We start from the raw sequence: 19699 nt of genomic DNA, 5'->3' as shown, positions 1-19699 counted from the left end.
GACCTACCTCGCAGGGGTGTTCGGAGGGTAGAAATCAGATCTGCCCCCTAGTGCTCATCCCTGGAAACACAGGCTAGAGATGGAACTCATAAAGACTTCCAGAGCTTAAAATGTCTATCTTGCCTGAGACAGGTTTCCTGTCCTTGAAAAATAATCTTTCCAGTGGGACGGACTGGATGCAGTCCAGGGTGAAAGCCGTTTTGCCACGTGGATTGTCCCACACCTCCAGATGTGGTTGGACTACAAGTCCCAGAATCCTTGGCCAATGGATTCATTGGCTGAAGCTCCTGGGAGTTCCACAACTCCTGGCGAGGCCACACCTTGGATGAGTATTCTTCTAAGAATAACTGCAGGCTGGAAAGCCAACGGGGACCCTTCTCAGGGTTTTCTGGGTACAGAGAGTGCTCAGAAGTGGCTGAAAGCCTTGTCCTCCTTCGGGGGCTCTGCCGTTTGCCCAAGGCCAGCCAGGCTGGCTCTTCTCCCAGGAGGCACCGTGAGGATTCAAACCCGCAACCCCTTGGCTCTGCAGCCAGCGACCTCGGATCTACCTAGGATGGGGGGAATAAAAGGGAAAGAGACAGGACAAGAGAGGAGTTAGGGTGTGTTTTGGTTCTGCTCAGAGGATGATGCTCAACTGTGGGTCCCTGGACTGTCTTTGATTCGGGGCAATAACTAGGGCAGTTCAACAGAGGCTTTGTGCCCAGGCACCCAGATGGAAAGGGCATGAAAAGCAAGCCATGGACCTCTGGGTAAGCGTTAGGGTGACCCGTCCATGTCCCTTGTTTTTTGAAAGCCTCCCTGGTTGGAGAGGCTGCCGCTGGTTCCAGAGGCCAGAAAGGCTAGCTACAGCTCTGGTTTGACTTCATTTCGCATTAATCCCGTCCGACAAGCACAATGAATGGGGATTCTGGGACATGTCATCCCACCCCCTCCAGGAACCCAAGGTGAAGAGCCATCCTTCTTTATCACTATGCATTTCTAATATTACCTCCCAGCTGCAGGAAAGCTCACAAAATCTAAAGTTTGAACTCTGAAAAAAACTAAAGTAACCCTGTAATAAAATGTTGCAGCATGAAGTACTGCTGTTCAAAAATCCTCGTCACAACATTCTGTAGTTCTTGGGAGTGGCCTCTCTTTATGATGCTTTTGGCCTCCCTCCCAACAGTTTCTTTCTCCAAATATATATATTTTTGTGTGTTTCCCCAAAGTTGTGGTTTTCTCGCACCTGCTGATGCCCCTCTGCGGTTTAGGGATGTTTTGGCTACCAAAGCAACAGCAGTCACAGTCTGACATCAGAAATAAAGAGCATTATATTATGAAGTAAATTTACTTGTGGTTTTTTCTTCTTTTTTTACTCTGATCAGGTAAAATGGCGCACGGGTTCTCGCTGTGCAAAAGCACCCCTGGGTGCTGCCGAAATCTGGGCATCCCGGGTGGATGCAGGAACATGGCCCGGACTCTCGGCTGGATTCCAGAAATTAGACCGCAGGGCCCGAGAAGACATGCCGTCCAACCCACAGTCTTGCCAAAATACTGCATAGAAACAAATAGTCACCACAATTGGGATGAGACTTGATGGCACATCAGTAGCGCTGCTTATCTAATAACTGGAAGAAACTACAGCGTTCTAAAAAGCAACGTTCCAAGCTCGGCAACAGACCTCTTCCGTTGTAGCTCTCCATCGACGGACAGCTGAAGAGACGCTGCTTTCAACCACGGTGGCTTTAATCAGCCTTCGTGATGAATTGCCCAAACTACGGAACGAACCCGCCTTTAAAGGCTTTGAAGAGAGAGGGACATGGCGAAGAATCCCAAAGATTGATTTGGGACCCACTCCATATTCTGACCAAATAAAACAAAAGATATGGTAAGGCTTGGATTCTCTTTGGAGCAGGAAGAAAACGTACAAAGAAAGCACTCTGCACGTGCTCCGAGGATATAAAGAAAAATGGTAATTATTGAAAGGGGGCGAGCTTTGGAAAGAACGATGTCCTGACTCAAGTGTCGGGAAGCCGCCCTCTCAAAATACCATACCCGGGAATCCACCGCTTTCTGGGCTGGGCTGCTCTCCGCCAGCATTCCCATCGGCTGGGACGTCTCCTCTGATGCCCCGGCCTCCTTGGCCAACCCATGAGGGATGCCTCGCCTGTGGCCCCGAGGGCAGGGGGAGGCCCCGCTCCGCCGGTCCCTCTGCCGACCCACCTCACCAAGCAGACTTGGATCGGCCCCTGGGAGACGGCGGGCCTCCTCCCTCCCGTCCAGACGTCACCAGGCTTGATCCCTGCAAAGCTGGGCTTGGCAATGCGTGGCTCAACTCCCATCATCCGTCCAGGATAGGATGATGGGGAGTTGGAGCCCAGCAATATGTAGGCAGAAGCATAGCACTCAGTCTCACGGGATCGATCAATCTATCGATCTATCTAATCCACGTTTTTATCTATCTATCTATCTATCTATCTATCTATCTATCTATCTATCTATCTATCTATCTATCTATCTATCTATCTATCTATCTATCTATCTATCTATCTGTCTGTCTGTCTGTCTGTCTGTCTGTCTGTCTGTCTGTCTAAAATATTTGTATTCCATCTTCCTCCCGGAAAGGACCCAAGAGAGCTTACAGCTAAAAGTACTACATTAATGGTTTAAAAAGAACATAAAGCCTGTGAACTCTTAAACAAAATCATTCTATTCCGTAGGGCTGAGCTTTGAGGAAACACCTGAAGGGGCCCAGCTTTTACTGTTACCGTCCAGTTCATCCCAGTGCAGCTGGACACGTGGGAATACAAGAAATGTTGTTTTTTTTAAAGGGTGAAACTGATCTGAGGCGAATGCATGAGAAGGAAAAAAAAAGAATAGGTCACACGTACCCCCCTGATTCATTCCCTGCTGCCCTAGGAAGCATTTAGGGGGCTTAAATATGTAGCTGCTTCCCCCTCCCCCGGAAGATGTTTCTTTGGAGTCGGTAATTTGGGGTCGTCAGGAGAAAAAAGGTCTTCAAACCTTTCCATGCAGGCTAAGTAACTGTTCCATCAGGAACCAGACGATCCCTCCGTAGGGCCGAGGTGGGCCATTGATCCCTAGTCGCTCTCCGAAATGAGCAAGGGTTTCTGACCCGGAATCAGTGGCCAACAAAAGCAATAACGAGGAGGTGCTGAGACGAGGAAAGATGGAGGGGGAAAACGGGGCTCGATTCTTCCGCAAAGGCAGTGAGAAACCCACTCTGGCATCACGCAGTCCTCGACTGCCGAGATGGGTCCTTTCGAACCCGGGTTCGGTGGTGTCCCACGGGCTACAGCTGTTCCTCACAGAGCCCCACTGAATGAAGGAGGGAACCCCCAAGCTACCATTCTCATCTCAGCCAAGGAGATGTCCGAGGCTCCCCTTCTCAGGAGAATGGGCTTCCTGGGAACTCTCCAGGGTGCTGAAGTAAACCCCCAGCTGAACTGAAAGGTCTTCCTTTCCAAGCAACCCTCAGGGAGCTTGGCTTGCTTGCTAAAGACCATTGAGATGAGAGTTTCACGTTTCCTAGACCACAGAACCCTTAGTTCTTTCTTCTTGGAATTCTACCCGACTGACACACACTTTATCGACAACGAAATGTGGCTCGCCTGAGAGAAAAGGCCTCAACTGGACAGCTTGGAGGCCTAGCTGGGCCTAGTTCCCCTCCAAGCTTCCTGTTCCTCTCCCGGTGCTCGCTTTCCTTCTGAGCAAGAAGACAGCTAGGCCTAGGAGCTAGGCCTAGCTAAGCCTCAAAGCTGTCCAATTTAGGACCCCCCCCCCCAAGTCAGCCACCTTTCGGTGTCTTTTCAGCCAGGTAGAACTCCCAGAATGCAGTTCTGGATTTCTAGTAAATTGCACAAGAGTAGGCTCATTGACTCAATGGAGATCTGATGAGTCAACTCCTCAGTAGGTTTTACCAGTTGGAGTTCCCATCAGGGAGTTGACAGGAGTTGGGGCCGATAGCGCTTGTAGTTCAGCGTCTCTGGAGGCCACCAGCCAGGGTAGCAGGAGTCTGGCAGAAGCATCCAGCGGGGTCACTTCCTGAAACATCTCATTTTCCAGGCTTTAAAAAAAAGCCACTCAATGATAAATTGAAGCACCACTAAAGAACTCTTCAGTCAAAGGTATCACTCAAGAGCCGAGAGAAGACCCTCAGGCTGCAGGTTAAAGCAGCCTCAAATAGACATGAAAAGGTTAAACCTGGCAGGGCTTCAAGGCAGTCCATCAACATTCCCTCGGGTCTTGAATTCCCCTTCGGAAATCGGAAATCGGGAGGGGAAAGAGAGGGATTCCCCCCCACCCGGAAGAAAAAAACCACCTTCCCCTCCATCTGATTCCCAAGGGAGCTGGCCTGGGCAGAGTTCAGGAGAGAACATCGCCCTTCCAGAGGCAGGAGCACGGATCCAGGCGCGCTCTGGCGCCAGCCTCCCAAAGTTTGCACCCTCAGAGAGGCGGCTGGATGACAACTGCCAGCCTCCTGCACTCAGATGGGCTTCCGGTGCCCGCCAAAGCAGATCCGACCATGGGCTGCAAAGGGACCCATGATCTGGCTTGGCATAAAACCGTATATTTCCACACATACTCCTGACACACACACACACACGCACGCGCACACGCGCGCGCGCACACACACACACACACACACACACACAGAGCTCTCCTTTTTCTCTGGGAGGGATATCCACAGGAACTGGGCAATGCAGTATTTATCTAAAGAGAAATGGATGCCGGACGGGGAGCACCAGTTTGGGGGCAGAAAATTCCCAGGCATGCTGGGAGAGTGGAGCCGAGCTGCTGCAACGTTGTGATCTGATGTACCAGAGGAAAGGTCTGCTCGACATGGACATTGAGAAGGAGGACGTGGTCCCTGCATCTCTCTTTCTCTCACACACTTCCTCCTTACGCGTTGATAGATATGGAGAAAGACACTTTTCCCCTCAGTAACTGGTTTAGGGCCCAGACAAAGAATGACAGGTGCACCTCCAGATGTGGTTGAACTACAAGACCCAGAATCCTTGGCAAATGGATTTGTAAGCGGAAGCTCCTGGGAGTTCCACAGCTCCTAGAGAACTACTTTTTTTGGGGGGGGGGGAGGAAACGATGTCCATGCACACACATCAGCTTTAGAACTCATCGAATCCCTGTGAGTTCTGCTCATAAATCTTTTGCTTCCTAAAATCCAGCCCAAGTGAAAAAACCTTCAACTTAACAGGAGTGTCAGAATTAAATACGTTCATCTCTGCTTCCATTGGATCTACGGGGAGGGGGGGGGATAAAAGGGAAATATACCAGGAGGTTCCTGTTTCTCCAAAGGAAAGGTGCAAAGCAGATCCATGATGAAATGTCACAAACTAGGGGTGACAGTGGCCCTTCCTATGCAGCAGTTAAACGTTGGGTTGTCCATTTTAAAACTGGCCATTTCGGTGTTGAAAGTGAGAAGCCCAATGGAAGGCCTGTTTCTGTCTCTGTGCCTGCAAATGTGACAGCCATCCATGACATGATCATGGAGGACCCCCGAATATCACCCAAAAGTATTGCTGTATATCTGAGAATATCACGTGAGAGAGTCGGGGGCCATTATCCACAGCGACATGGAAATGAGAAAGCTGGCCGCAAAGTGGATCCCCAAACTTTTGACAGCTGAACAAAAGAGGAAACGTGTGGAGTCCTCGGTGGCTGTTTTGGAACATTTTGCAAGAAATGAGTAACATTTTCTGGGCAAACTGGCAACTGGTGAGGAGACATGGATCCACTGTTATGATGCTGAGACGAAGGGACAGTCTAAGGAATGGAGGCACAGGGGTTCCCCCAGGCCGAAGAAGTTCCGAGTGCAAAGGTCGGTGCAGAAGCAAATGGCCACAGCTTTTTGGGATAAGAAGGGAGTTTTGCTGGTGGACGACCTCCAACAGGGTTCAACCACCAATGCAAAATATTACTGTGCTTTCTTGACGAAGTTGAGGCAAAACCTTAAGGAAAAACGTCGAGGAAAGCTCTCCAGAGGTGTCATCCTGTTGCATGACAACGCCTCCTCACACACTGCAGGTGAAACAATGGCAAAACTGACGTCCTAAAGGCTTTCAAGGGATGCCCCATCCACCCTATTCTCCCGACCCCGGCTCTTTCTGATCATTATCTGTCCCCCAAACTCAAAAAACAACTAAAGGGACAACGATTTGGGAGTGTTCTGGAGGCAACTAATGCTTCAAACGAGTGGTTACACCAGCAGTCGGAAGAACTTTATTTGCAGGGACTTAAGAAGCTGCAGGACAGATGTCACAAGTGCATTGACCTCCTGGGGGAATACGTAGAATAATGTGGCGGTTACAGCCCCCTAGCTCTATTTTTTCTGGGAAAGGCTCAATATTGATCAGCTCCCCCTCGTAAATTACAGCCATGCCCCCCCTTGCAATGATGGGTGAAGGAAGCCTGCGGTGGTCTGGGCGGGAAACGGCTCCCCTCCCCGGCTTTCTGAGAGGAGACAGAAACAGGGTGCAGGTAGGGTGAACCAGGGCCAGCCCAAACTCAGAATATTCCATTTGAAAATAAATTTATTCATCATTATATTCCAGTACCCACGTTTCCCTTATTGCTGCGGTTACTCCTGTTGAGTAACTCATTCATTGCACCTCATGTTATTAACTCGGAGCATTGTAGTAGCAGAGGGGGGGGGAAGAGATTAAAAAATCTAGGTCCCCCTAGTGGCCAATTCTGTTATTGTACCTTAGAATTTAAAAAAACCCTCAAATTACCACTTAATATTGATGAGAGAATGGCATAAAACCTGAAAAATTGGCATGGAAATGTTTCCAAAAATTCCTTCAAAGAATCAGAGGAAAGCGAGCACAAGGCAGCTCTACATTTTTGAACCAAACCGAACTCTAGAAGTGGCAAATCTTAGTAGCAACCGCTACTGAACCGAAGGCTGCAAGCTTCTGGATTTTACAGAACGCTTCAATAGGTAGACGTGGGAAAACCACAGAAAGCAGGGGTTGGAGCAGGAAAAATCAAGAACAGATGCTATCGCTAGCCAGTATAACAACCTGGAGGCAAGGATGGGGGATTCCTTGATCAGATCCCTTTAGAAAATCACAAACCTCAGCGACCTTATGGCCTTATAGGTCTTCAGAGGTCAGGGGTCATCCTCAGGATGGACCCCACAGAGCCAAGGAGCCTCTCTCTGCCATCCACAGGAACTCAGTTCAGCCGAGGGAGGGGCCCACCTGTCGGCCACACCCACCTCCCTCCTCTAGTCCAGGTGGGCACGCTTCTTTCCCAGGGGGCAGGACCCGAGAGCACCCAGGTGTGCACAGCCTGGGGCGGGGCCTAAGCGAAGCCCCGCCCCCAGGACAGGGGGTTCCACCGTTGCTCGGGGTGACCCCCGCTGTCTGAGGCATTCCGCTTGGCAACCTGCCCCTATTGGCCAGCTCTCTGGGGGATTCCGAGGGGACCGTTGCTAGCTGCTCTTTGTCGCCGGACCCTCTTTGCCGTCCAGCTGCTTTTCCTCTGAGCTCCTGCTTTTTCTCCTGTTCCTGCTCCTCGTCTTCCTCCGGTTTCTGCTCCTGCCCCTGGTCCCGCTCCTGCCCCTAATAATTCTGCTCCTCTTCCTTCTCCTCTCCCTGCTCCTGGCCCTCTTTTACCTCCTCCTCCCCCTCGTCCTCCTCCCCTGGCGACTTTGGGGAAGCCTTTCGCCACAATGGCAGATTGGCAGGTGTTGGCATCCCCAACAAAACTTTATTCAGTGGCAGGACCGTCGTGCAGGGGCCACCGGCTCCTGGCACGGCGGAGCATCGTCACATTGGGAGTGTCCCTTGCATTCGCTGGGACACTCCTAGTCTCTTCCATGCTGGTCGGGCTGGGGCCCTGCAGCTTGGCCCTCTCGGTGACCGTGGCCGCTGGCGCCAGCGTGGCCATCGCTGCCGCCCTGGGTCCTGAGGAGCCCTCGCTGGGCCAGTTGGGCCGCTGGCCCCACCATCAGGACCAGCCACCAGAAGGCCAGGCAATGCGGATCTGCCCTATTTGTGGGCATCAAGAGCCTTTCTTCCGTCCCCTGCAGATCTGGTAAGGAAGGGCCCTGCAAAAAAGGGAGAGGGTGAGGGAGAAGGCAGCATCTGTAGTGAGCTCCGCTCCCTATCTTTTTTTTTCGGTAAATGCTATGCTTCATTTTTTTTCTTTTTTTAAAATTTATCTCTTTCTGAAGAATGAAAAGACAATCGACCATATTGCAAATATTAAATACAAAACTATCCCCCACATTTCTCCAAATCACATATATACCTTTCCCCATCACCTTTTAAAGTAATATTGACCAACAGTGTATAAGCCTCTTTTCAAACCACATGTCTCAAAGTCTATTTTATCAGCATATTTTAATAATGGCTTCCAATGTTTCGTGAATTTACTATGGCTTATTTATCCTCTATGTCAGTGGTCCCCAACCTTGGGCCTCCAGATGTTCTTGGACTATAACTCCCAGAAGCCTTCTCCACCACCTCTGCTGGCCAGGATTTCTGGGAGTTGAAGTCCAAGAAGATCTGGAGGCCCAAGGTTGAGGACCACTGCTCTATGTGCTGTAACTTTATTAGTACAGTAATTTTTCCATCAGCAATGTATACCATATTTTACTTGTGAATGCTTGCAGTGAGAGATCTTGGGCTTTTCCCCCAATTTTTAGCTATTTCAGATCTTGCGGTGCCTATAAGATTTGCAACTAATTCTTTATATTGTAGTTTCTCATTTCCCCCTGTGAATAATGAAAATAACAATAATGTTTCATTAATCTCTATTTTTGCTTAGTCAGTGTTTCTATCCATTTAACTACCTCCAGCCAAAAAGTTCCTATTTGGGGGCAAGAGATCCACATATGTTCCAGAGTTCCCTTTTGTCCGCAGTTCCTCCAACATTTATCAGATATATCTTTATTAATTCTATGTAGTTTTGTAGGGGATAGATGCCATTGATGCACTACCTTTAGAACCATTTCTTTTGCACTTGCTGAAATAGATGTATATGGATATTTTTTTCCAGATTCCTGTCCAAATTTCTTCAGGTATATTAATATTTAAATTTGTTTCCCACACTGTTTTAGAACCTCCACCTTTTCCATATTCTTTCTCAATAATGCTTTTATATATTAGGGAGGTTAGTCCTCTCTTTTTATTTTTTTTAATTTTTGTATACAATATTGTTCAAATTCCGTTAATGTTCTTAGATGGCCAGTTTTTTGTTGTAAGTGAGTCGCGAAACTTCTTATTTGTTTTATTTGTAGCCAATTGCTTTTTATTTGCTTTATTTTTTCTTCTATTTGCCTGATCATAAGTGGTTCCCCTGAGTCGAATACGTCATTAATTCTATATACAATTTGCTTCCATTCCTTAAATTGTGCATATTTCTCTTTAAAATCTGGGTGATCCATGAGGGGACATAAAGGGGATACTGGGGGGGGGGCAATGTTTTACTATGTTTTCTTCATATCCTTAATGTTTCAGAAATGAATGGGTTCTGTATTTGTTCTCCTTTTCCATTTTTTTTTGTAGTATAAATATACTTATTTGCTATGTCCGTTTTCATTTCACTTTCCATTTTGACCCAATCGGAATTTTTACAAGACTCGTCAATTTGTATAAGTTTAATAATTGCGTTTATTTGCAAAGCTTCATAATATTTTTGGAGCTGTGGTATCCCTAATCCCCCGTTTTGACCGTGTCTATATTTGACACTGTTTATATATCTTATCTTCTTTCCTTTTCCTGCAATAAAATTTTCTAGCTTTCCTTGCCATAGTTTTACTTTTTTTTATCTGGCTGTAATGGGATATTTTGAAATAGAAATGGAAATTTTGGTAATATATAAGATTTAATCAAAGCAATTCTCCCCAGCATTGATAGATTCAAATTGACCCACTTTGTCATTTTTTTCTTTTGCGAATTTAAATAGATTTTTATAATTTCTGTAGATTAATTGATTAAGATCTTTTGTTACCCATATTCCTAAGTATTTAAAACTTGGGGGCAGCCTTTCACCACCATTCCAGGTTGGCAGGTGGTGGCGCCCCCTGCACCAAATGTGTTCCTCAGTGGCGGGACCATCGTGCAGGGGCCACCGACTCAAGGGCTATGGCAGTACAGTGGTGCCTTGCTTAACGGGCGCCCCGTTTAATGACGAATCTGCATAGCGATGAAGATTTTGCGATCGCAAAAGCGATCATATTGCGATGTTTTGAATAGGAAAAAATCGCTTTGCGATGATCAGTACCCTGTTTCGTTTACTGATCATCGCATAGCTGATCGGTAGTTGATCGGCAGTTCCAAAATGGCCGCCGGGTAAAAAAAATGGCCGCCCGCTGTGTTTTCGCCCGGATTCCTCGGTTACCGGGCAGCGAAAATGGCCACTGTATGGAGGATTTTCGCTTAAAGGTGAGTTTTAAGCCCATAGGAACACATTGAAGGGATTTCAATGCATTCCTATGGGCTTTTAAAAACCGCATAGCGATAAAATCGCTTTGCAGCGATTTTTGCTGCACGGATTATCGTCGCTCTGCGGGGCACCACTGTAGTCCTGAAAAGTGGGGAAGACAGTCTAATTTTAATAAATGTATATATTCCCCCATTCACATTAAAACAACAAATAACCGAAGCCTGGAATTCTCTAGAGATATATGTAGCAAACCTATTAGTAGATCACCCAAAAGCAAAGGTGATACTTCTAGAAGATTTTAATGCACGTCTTGGCCCTGATGATGCCAGCCTTGAATTTGAGTACAAGGAGTTTTTTAATGATCCGGATAACTCTTATAAATTTCTCCCTTCCCCAAGGCTTTTTAAAGACTCAACCTCAAACCTTGCAGGATTGTATCTGGCCAAAGTAGCCACCAGATTGGATCTGTACCTTTTGAATGGAGTTCACCTATATGTCAGGCCAAGGATCTAGTACTATTGATTATATGCTAGTTTGTGCCTCTCTAATCCCACTCACAACCAGCTTCCAGGTGTTACCCTACTTAGAGAGTGACCATTTCCCCCTACTGCTTCAGGCTAAATTCTCGTTTACAACCCAAATTATGACCGATCAGCCTTCTTATGAAGGCCCGCAAGTATTAAGTCATAGAGTGAGATGGTCCACACAAATTCAATCCAGGTTTAGAGAAATAACAGAGGTCAAAGATCACAGTATTCATAAATTTGAAGAGCGGGATCATAATGTACAGATTGACCCCATTAAGATCTATAATAGTTTAATACAGGAATTAAAAATAAATTTACCTGAACCTAAAGACCACCCATTCACAGCCTTTAGGAAGTCCAAACCCTGGTTTGATAAAGATTGTCAAGGAGCAAGAAAAGCCCTTACAGCTTTCTATTACCTGTTTAAAAAAATCAAACAACAAACAAAGACAGGAAATCCAACAGAAGCTTGGGATTCAAAAAGCAGCATACAAACATCTAATTTATCAAAAGAAAAAAAGAATACACTCATTCCCTATGGGAGGAAATAATTTTAGTTGCAAACCAGAAAAACTCTTCTAAGTTCCGGCGACTGGTTAGGGACAGGAGACAAAATCTCCCCTGCCAAATTGATCCTCCAATTTCCCATTGTAAAACGGGAAACGGGACCCTCCGGCTTTACTTGCCCTCTGGCTCACTGAGGGTCTTGTTTTCTCCCACAGGTTGCAGCGTTGCCTGGAGGCGCCTCCTCCTCCCTTTGGTTCTCCTGCCCCGATCCCTCCTGCCCCTCTCCTTCCTCCCCCTGCCCCTCTGGCCCCGATCTGTTCTCCCCGTGCCCGTCAGGCCCCGATCCCTCCTGCCCCAGCCTTTGTTGCCCCGATCCTTCCTGCCCCAGCCTTTTTTGCCCCGATCCCTCCTGCCCCCATATCTCAGGCCCCGATCCCTCTGGCCTTTTCCAGCGTCTCCAGCCAGGCTCCATCTGTTCCTCCAGGTACGGCCTTGGGCAGGGGGTCAGGGGTGGTCTCCCTCCGCCTGGGCCGTGGGGCAGGTGGAGGCAGTGGGTCTCCCGGTGGGTGCATCCTCGGGCCCTGCCTCGGTGGGTTCCCTGCCCAACCGGGATGGGTGCCCTGAAAGGCTCTGGGCTCCCGGCTCTGTCATTCCAGAGGGGAGGACTGTGGGGCGCCCTAGAGGCTTGGCCAGGGAGCTTCCCTGCCTTTGGCCGCCCCACGGGTGGGGGTGGAGGGGGCACGCATGTGTGTGTCAGTGCCTGAGTGGGAATGGGCCAAGTGGGGGCCCCCACCCCACACTGGCAAACCCCACACTCATTGGGCCCCCTCGTGATCCATGGTCCCAATCCTGGGAGCCTGGAAGGGGGGGGAGGAAGGATCCCATGGACCCAAACGATCGCCATAGGGCGGTCAGTTATCCAGTCAAGTTTCCACTGATAGAATGTGTACACTTCTTTCTCTGACAGCTGAAGAAATGGAGTGGAGCCCGTCCACCAACGACGAGGAGGCTATGGATTGGGCTCCTTCCATCTATGATGAGGAGGAGCCCATGGATTGGAGCCCCTCGTAAAACAGGTGAGGAAGGGGAGGAGGTCGGAGCGCTCAACCCCGGTTGGGGGGGCAGAGGCCCTTTCCACCCCCCTGACGGTCTGCTGGAGGAGAGAGCACCTCAGCCGGCCCAAACCTTTGCAGGACGGCAACCCCAATTTTGTAAGGGCTGGGAAAGCCAAACGCAGGTGGGTGGCTGAGAAGGGGAGGCTCCCTGGGTGTCCCCTGCAATTTGTAGGGGAGCGAGGCTGCAAGGGGTGGGTTCCTGGTGTGCCAGACCTGGACACCCTCTGGCCGGCCACCTTCAGCCCAGGTAGGGGGCTTGGGCTTCCTTCCCTCTTGGGGAAAAGGACTCGGGGTACAGGGAATGGGTAGCTGGGCTTAGCCCTCCTGTCCCAGCCCCCCTCCTGAGGGTCTCTCTGCTTCTCCTCCTTTGCCCCAGGCTCCACGCTGAATGAAAGAAGACCTGGGGCCAGCAAATCACACCCTGCCCAGCTGCAACCTATTGAGTGGGGAAGCTTCAAAGATGGAGAGCCAAAGCATTATTAGAAGGTCTGCTCGGAGAGACACGCCACACCCCCTGTGTTGTCAAAGAGGCAGGAGAGAAATGGACAAACTACAATGGCAGCTAGAAGAGGAAGAGATTTGTTTGTGTGTGACCTTTTGCGGGTCAAAATGCACTGCCACAGACTCATGGAGCGCTTGTCCATTTCCCCCATTATGGCAAAGTCAGGACTCAGTGGGAATATGGGGAATGGACAAAGGCACATGCATCATTAATACTAAAGGACTGCATCTCCCTCCATGAGTCTGCTCAAGTGTTAAGATCATCCGGAGAGGCCCTTTTCTCCATCTCACTACCTTTACAGTTGTGTTTGATGGAGACACAGGACAAGGCCTTCTCTGTGGCTGCTCCCAGAGACTCTGGAACTCCCCCCCCCCACTGGAGGCCAGTCTGGCCCAGTCTTTGCTGTCCTTCTGCAAGCAGGCCAAGACTTCTCTTCAGGAAGTCTTTCCCTGAGTGACTGGCTTGCCTGAGTGAGGTTTTTAAAATGGATTGTTGTACCTTAACTGCATTGAATGTGTTTTTAGTATTGATTTTATTTACCCTATACTGTATATCCACAGCAGCTCACACAGAACTTAATCTTTTAAGATCCCACAATATATTGTCCATTCCCCTGTCCATTCTTTTTTCTGCTTCTCCAACATGCCAAAACAAACTAAAAAGGTTACCTCTTAGGAAACAACCCAATACACTGTTAAGGAATAAAAACTTTGATGGCCTTACGCAAGTTGAGGTTCTCTGGGTCTCCCCCACTGCCTGGCTTGCGATGGGCAATGAGCAAGCACTGGCTCTCAAGCAGCTGCTGCTGCTGGACAAAGTACGAATGCCACATCTCGATTTCCTTCACGTGGCTGGGCAAGCCAGGGTTGAAGACCACGACGACCCCGTGAGCATCCTTCACCAGAGCTGGCCAACAAGTCTCGAATCTGGAAGCAAGACAGGCACACCCCATGGCTGGAAATACAGAAGGCACTTCCAGTTTGAGGTTCTGCAGCTGGATTTTTATGCACAGATCAAGTTGGATCTGATTGAAATCAAACATTTATTTTTTAAAAAATAGGGTTTTTTTATTTTAAATTTTGAAAAATCAATTTTTGTTATTTAACTTTTTAAAATCATTGCTGATTATCTACTCTGGCACAGGACAATACTGCATACTTTTTTTTTTGCATACCTGTGGGGAACGTTCTTCAGTGAGGCCCCCCCAAACTTGTGCCTCATCTGATGTTTCATTTTTGGATGAAATAAAGATCTGGGTATAACAGAAACTTTACTCTGTGGTGGAGCCCTGCGTGTTGGTGGCTACCTGACCAATCTCTAACCTCACAGGTTCAATTTTGAACATTTAGGACTCGCACATAGTGGCTGTCATTATTCATCCTAGATGGGCCAAAATCTTGTTGAGCCGCTATGCAAGTTAAAAAATTTCCATTGCACAATGAGCAGCATGATTTGTTAACTCAGGGCAATTCAGTTCTAGACATTATGTCTTTTGGGTAACAGCGCAACAGGATTTCAGCCACCAAGGATATGTTTAGATGAAGGTCAGTGAGCTGAAGGGAGCATTTTCGTTAGCAAAGTCTGAGGAAGTGAATTCGAATTCATGCACCTTGGCACTGAAATAAACTGATTACTCTTTAAGAGATCAATACTTTTCTGTTTTTATTTTTGCTAGACATGCAGGAATAAACAAATGCAGCTTCCTCATTGAAATTGGCTAGAGTTGATTTAAAAGCCCATCTTTCAACACCGTGTGCATATTGTGTCTTTAGTTCTGTTCTTTACATTTATCCCAAAGGTCCCTAAATTAATGACTACTGTATTTAATTATTGAGTAGAATGGATAATATGATAACCCTGCTGTGAGGGTTATCATACTATCACTAGCTGGATGAAATAAGTCAAATAAATAAGTAAATCAGTCAGTCAGTCAGTCAATCAGTCACTGCTGTGAACATGTTACATTTTAGAATCTCTTTGTGGCATTTAAAAAATATTGGTATTTTTTGTCACTAAGTGAATTAAATAAAAATAAAGATATGTAATTTAAACCATGAGGGGAAAATTCCTTGAACCATTGTTTGCACCTGAACTGAACCTATGCTGAGAGAGGTGGCAAAGTACATGGCAGGCCCACTTACTTTTGATCCCCACCACAATCCCACAGTTCAAATCGACACCTGGCTCCTTTGCCGTTTCCACCAATTTGGGGATTCTCATATTCTAGGATTCTGAAATGAAAGAAATACAGATACGAACAACTTTAACATCCCCACGTAATAAAGGCAAAAAATACAAGAAATACATGCGTGTATGAGCAACTTTAACACCACAATGTCATACATGCAAAAAATACAAGGAAGTATTCAATATAATATTGTATAAATACAACAAAGGATCAGTCTGTGTCATGGCACAGAAGAGGTATTGCTCACCCTGCACGATGATCCTTTGAGGGAGGCCAACAGGGGTAAAATGTCCCTGCTGGTCCTTCTCAAACCCTCAGGGTCTTTGATGCCATTGACCACGGTATCCTCCTGGGGAGGCTCTCTCGACTGGGGATCGGTGACCTGGCTCGGTCCTGGCTCCAGTCCTTCCTGGAAGACCGTCCCCAGAGAGTGCAACTTGGAAGAGACGGTCTCCACCTCTTTGACTTTCGATCGTGAGAGTCCCTCAAGGGCTCAGCATCTCCCTGTTGCTGCTTAATATCAGAGGCCACTGGGGGAGGTCACCCATATGCCGACGGACACACTGCTCTCTCTCTCTCCTTCCAGCCTTCTCCAGTGGATGCGGTCCCATCCCTTGAATGCGACCTGGCTGCGGTACTGGAGTGGACGGGGGTGGGGGCAACAGATTGAGGCTGAACCTGGACAAGATGGAGGTCTTTCAGGTGGGTGCTCTGGCTGTCTGCAGACCGGATGTCCCTCTCCTAAGAGGGTGCGACTCTCGCTGCGAAGAATGGGATTTGTAGTTCAGATGTCCTACTGGACCCAACACTGTCTGTGGACATTCAAATAGCGTCCACCGATTGCCACTGGAGGCAGATTGCCCCAGCTGTGCCCCTCTTTTGCCAGCTTCAAGGTGACAGTTCTAACCTATAAAGCCCTAAACAGTTTGGGACCTCATTACTTGGCAGAAAGCCTTGCTTCCAACAGGAAGGACTTGCATCTCAAGCAAGCCAACTGAGGATGCTAACCCCAAGAGAGGCCTTTTGGGGAGGGCTCGAAACACCCATGAAAGACCATGTTTATAAACTGAATATAAGAGCAAATTAATACGGTACAAAAGAAATGCAACATCGAAACAGTTCAAACCTGTGTGGACCGCTTAATGTTCCATAGGTGGGTGGAAACAATATATCCTAATTTTTGTTGATGGTATTTCAAGATACCGTGCAGCTTATTTACTGAAAGAGAAAAACCAAACTTCTGAAATGGAAGGAATTTATTTATTTATTTATTTATTTATTGGATTTATATACCGCCCCATAGCGCTACAAGCACTCTCCGGGCGGTTTACAATTTTAATTATAAAGGCTACACATTGCCCCCCCAGCAAGCTGGGTACTCATTTTACCGACCTCGGAAGGATGGAAGGCTGAGTCAACCTTGAGCCGGCTACCTGGGATTTGAACCCCAGGTCGTGAGCACAGTTTTAGCTGCAGTACAGCGTTTTAACCACTGCGCCACGAGGCTCTTAATGGCCGGCAGATGATCTTTGGCTCCTTCTGGGTGTAGGCACGATGGTCTAGTGCGGTCCCAGGGGCAGCTCCGGCCTGTAAGCTCTCTCTCCCCCTAGGCCAGGTGGTTGATGTTGAGAGGGGGTGAGGCAGCCAGGAGCAGCAGGCCGCAAGGCCTGTAACCACAGAGGGAGATCCAGTAGGGGCCCAACCACAGACTCACTGCCTCTCACACAGTGAGCTATGGCCGGCAGATGATCTTTGGCTCCTTCTGGGTGTAGGCACGATGGTCTAGTGCGGTCCCAGGGGCAGCTCCGGCCTGTAAGCTCTGGTCTTTGAGAGAAAACTAAGGCCAATATTAACAGACAATAATAATAATAATTCATGTGCCCTCAAGTCAATTCTGACTTATTCGGGTTTTCCAGGCAGAGGGTACCCAGAAGTGAGGAATCAAACTCCCAACTTCTGGTTCTGCAGCCAGAGACCTAAACCATGGAGCTACCCAGCCAGCTGTTATGCTATTGTAAGAACCATGTGCTGTCAAGTCATTTCTGACTTCTGGTGATCTTTTTTTAGGGTTTTCCAAGTAGAAAATACACAGAAGGGATTTACCCTTCCCTTCTTCCAGGGGGAAATCTGTGGAACTGGGCAGCTGGCCCAAGGTCACCCAGGCTGGCTCTTCTCCCAGGAGGCGCAGTGAGAATTCGAACTCCCAACCTCTGGCTCCGCACTCAGAGACCTAAACTACAGAGCTACTCAGCCAGCTTGTGAGAGCCTATTTGGGCTCATTTACAAAGCTGAAATGCACAATTTCCTGGAGAAGTACTTTTCAGAGTTTGTAGGGTTCCGGATGGCTTTGCAGAGGGAGAAAAACCAAACACCTGCTTGTGAGGTTTTGCATTTAACAAGCCGTGCTACACAGGAATAGAACAAAGCCTGTTTTTTGACTAGGCATTGCGGCCGGGCAGCACACACATACCTTACTCCTTGGGTTGGGATGTAGGTGCCAATCCCCTCCGTGCTTTCTGATAAGAAGTTCGCTAAAACAGATTTTCCAGCCTGCCATAAATAAGCACAGAAGCATGATTTACCATTTATCTGAGCAGCTGGGAGCTACAGTGAAGCATTAATTAATTGAGTGACTGGTTTATTTATTACTTTCATTTAAACGCACACACACAAACACACACACACATATAAAACCCATAACAATCTAACGGCAAACAGCAGCTTGTTATATTCCATCAAGTTGGTGACTATTTGAATTAGGTAAAGGTAAAGGTTCCCCTTGACATTTAGTCAGCCATGTGCGGCTCTAGGGCGCGGTGCTCATCCCCATCTCCAAGCCATAGAGCCAGTGTTTGTCCAAAGACGGTTTCCGTGGTCACGTGGCCAGCGAGACTAGACACAGAACGCCGTGACCTTCCCACCGAGGTGGTACCTATTTATCGACTCACATTTTTTATGTGCTTTTGAACGGCTAGGTTGGCAAGGAGCTGGGACAAGTGACGGGAGCTCACTCCATCGCGTGGATTCGATCTTACGACAGCTGTTCTTCCGACCTTGCAGCACAGAGGGATCTGTGGTTTAACCCATAGCGCCACCATGTCCCTATTTGAATTCGTGGCCTCCAAATGGTCCTGTCCATTAACAGCCCTGCTCATCTCTTGCAAATGAAGAGCTGTGGTTTCTGTCACCGAGTCAGTCCATCTCATATTCAGGCTTCCTCTTTTCCTGCTCCCTTCAGTTTTTCCTAGCATGATTGCCTTTTCCAATGAGTCTTCTTTTACCATCACCAGCTCCAAGTATCATGTTTCCTTCTGGAGAAACATGACTATCACCTAACAGAGAGGATATCTGTGGAAAAGGGAGGGTTCTAATGCTGGTGGATGCTTGCACAGGTTATTCCCCTCCCGCACCCCTTTCCAAAAATCTTCCCCCAGTTGCCTTATAAAGTGCTTAAAAGCTGGGGCCGGCTAAGGGGTGCATGTTTACAACTCGTTTTCACCCAGCTCAGGATCTTACCAGCAGACCCTACGGATGGGGGTGCACTCTTATTTCCCATCAGTCCCAATCTGCAATGCTTCATTCCTAGGACATTTCCCCTGAAATGTTTAGCACACTCTCTCTCGTCCTTTCCCAGCCACTGGCACCGCTGGCTGGGACTGATGGGAGTTGTAGTCCACACTATTTGAAGAGATCAGCCCAGGGAAGCATGCCTTCAGCCTACTTACAGCTCCTCTGCATGCCAGCACCACTTCTCCCTCTGCTTTATTTTAATTTTAGTGCAACTCGCTTTGCAATCCTGGTGATAAATACATGCAATAAACAAATGAATGCACAAATAAAGGGATGGCTATATACATATATGTATAAATAGTCTGATGGCTACTAGTTCTCCCTTCTGTCTCCTCCTCTGGAACACGAAGTAGCAACTTTGCTGAGAGGCTTTTTATGGATCTATTTATTTATTTATTTATTTATTTATTTATTTCAACTTTTCCAGCGAGGCATCGTTTGTAGTAACGTTCCAGTGCTTGGCTTGCTAACGGGGGAGACAGGATAAATCCTCTTCGTCAGATCTAAAGGGTAGCCAGAAATGAGAAAAACTGAGGTGTGTGCGTGTGTCCCATCTCAGACTCACCTCGCTGGGGCCAACGAAGAGGATTTTCACCTTCAGCATACCTTTCCGGACCAGGCCGCAAAGCCTCGGCCTCGCGTAGGGAAAGAATCCGATGTGAGGGGTCGAACGGTGGGCCGAAGAATCCCCGCGGCTCCGCCCAACTCAGCGGCACCGCGTTGCTAGGGACGGTTGCTAGGGGCGGAGAGAAGCTGGAGGGAGGAGAGGCGGCCTCCACGCTAGGTCTCAATTCAACAGGAGAAGCTTGTTCCTCTCGCAGACGAGAAGCCTTCCCTGTTGACCTATTTGCTTATATTTCTGATGCTGGAAGTA

At 48.0% G+C, this 19699-nt stretch overlaps 1 protein-coding gene across 6 annotated transcripts; it reads right to left on the bottom strand.

The window, feature by feature from the left end:
* Positions 1-1435: 1435 nt before the first annotated feature.
* LOC140701725 (intraflagellar transport protein 22 homolog) lies at positions 1436-19699 on the bottom strand. 6 transcript variants are annotated; one of them, XR_013538098.1, is made up of 6 exons: positions 19391-19693; positions 17726-17805; positions 15209-15298; positions 13791-13993; positions 11262-11362; positions 1436-1533 (listed from the first exon to the last, which is right to left on the bottom strand). XR_013538098.1 is itself a non-coding variant. In XM_078379330.1 (5 exons), the coding sequence occupies exons 1-5, from the start codon at positions 19427-19429 to the stop codon at positions 11346-11348; spliced, it is 429 nt and encodes a 142-aa protein (XP_078235456.1). In that variant the 5' UTR covers positions 19430-19693; the 3' UTR covers positions 9661-11345. The 6 variants fall into 6 exon arrangements, 3 of the variants coding, with proteins under 3 accessions (XP_078235456.1, XP_078235454.1, XP_078235455.1); XR_013538096.1 differs by lacking the exon at positions 1436-1533 and adding an exon at positions 6534-8743; XR_013538097.1 differs by lacking the exon at positions 1436-1533 and adding an exon at positions 6534-8074.

The sequence above is a fragment of the Pogona vitticeps genome, chromosome 7 (genome assembly GCF_051106095.1).
Source record: "Pogona vitticeps strain Pit_001003342236 chromosome 7, PviZW2.1, whole genome shotgun sequence".
Taxonomy (NCBI): domain Eukaryota; kingdom Metazoa; phylum Chordata; class Lepidosauria; order Squamata; family Agamidae; genus Pogona; species Pogona vitticeps.
The sequence above is the reverse complement of the archived record's forward strand: the minus strand, read 5'-3'. Positions and strand labels throughout refer to the sequence as shown.

Excerpts from the sequence above, each read along its gene's own strand:
- LOC140701725 (XM_078379328.1), bottom strand. The coding sequence starts at position 19,429 with ATGCTGAAGGTGAAAATCCTCTTCGTTGGCCCCAGCGAG. Across the intron at positions 17,806-19,390 it reads TCTTCGTTGGCCCCAGCGAG|GCTGGAAAATCTGTTTTAGC; the intron begins GTGAGTCTGAGA and ends TATTTATGGCAG. Across the intron at positions 13,994-15,208 it reads GATTGTGGTGGGGATCAAAA|ATTCGAGACTTGTTGGCCAG; the intron begins GTAAGTGGGCCT and ends TCTTGCTTCCAG.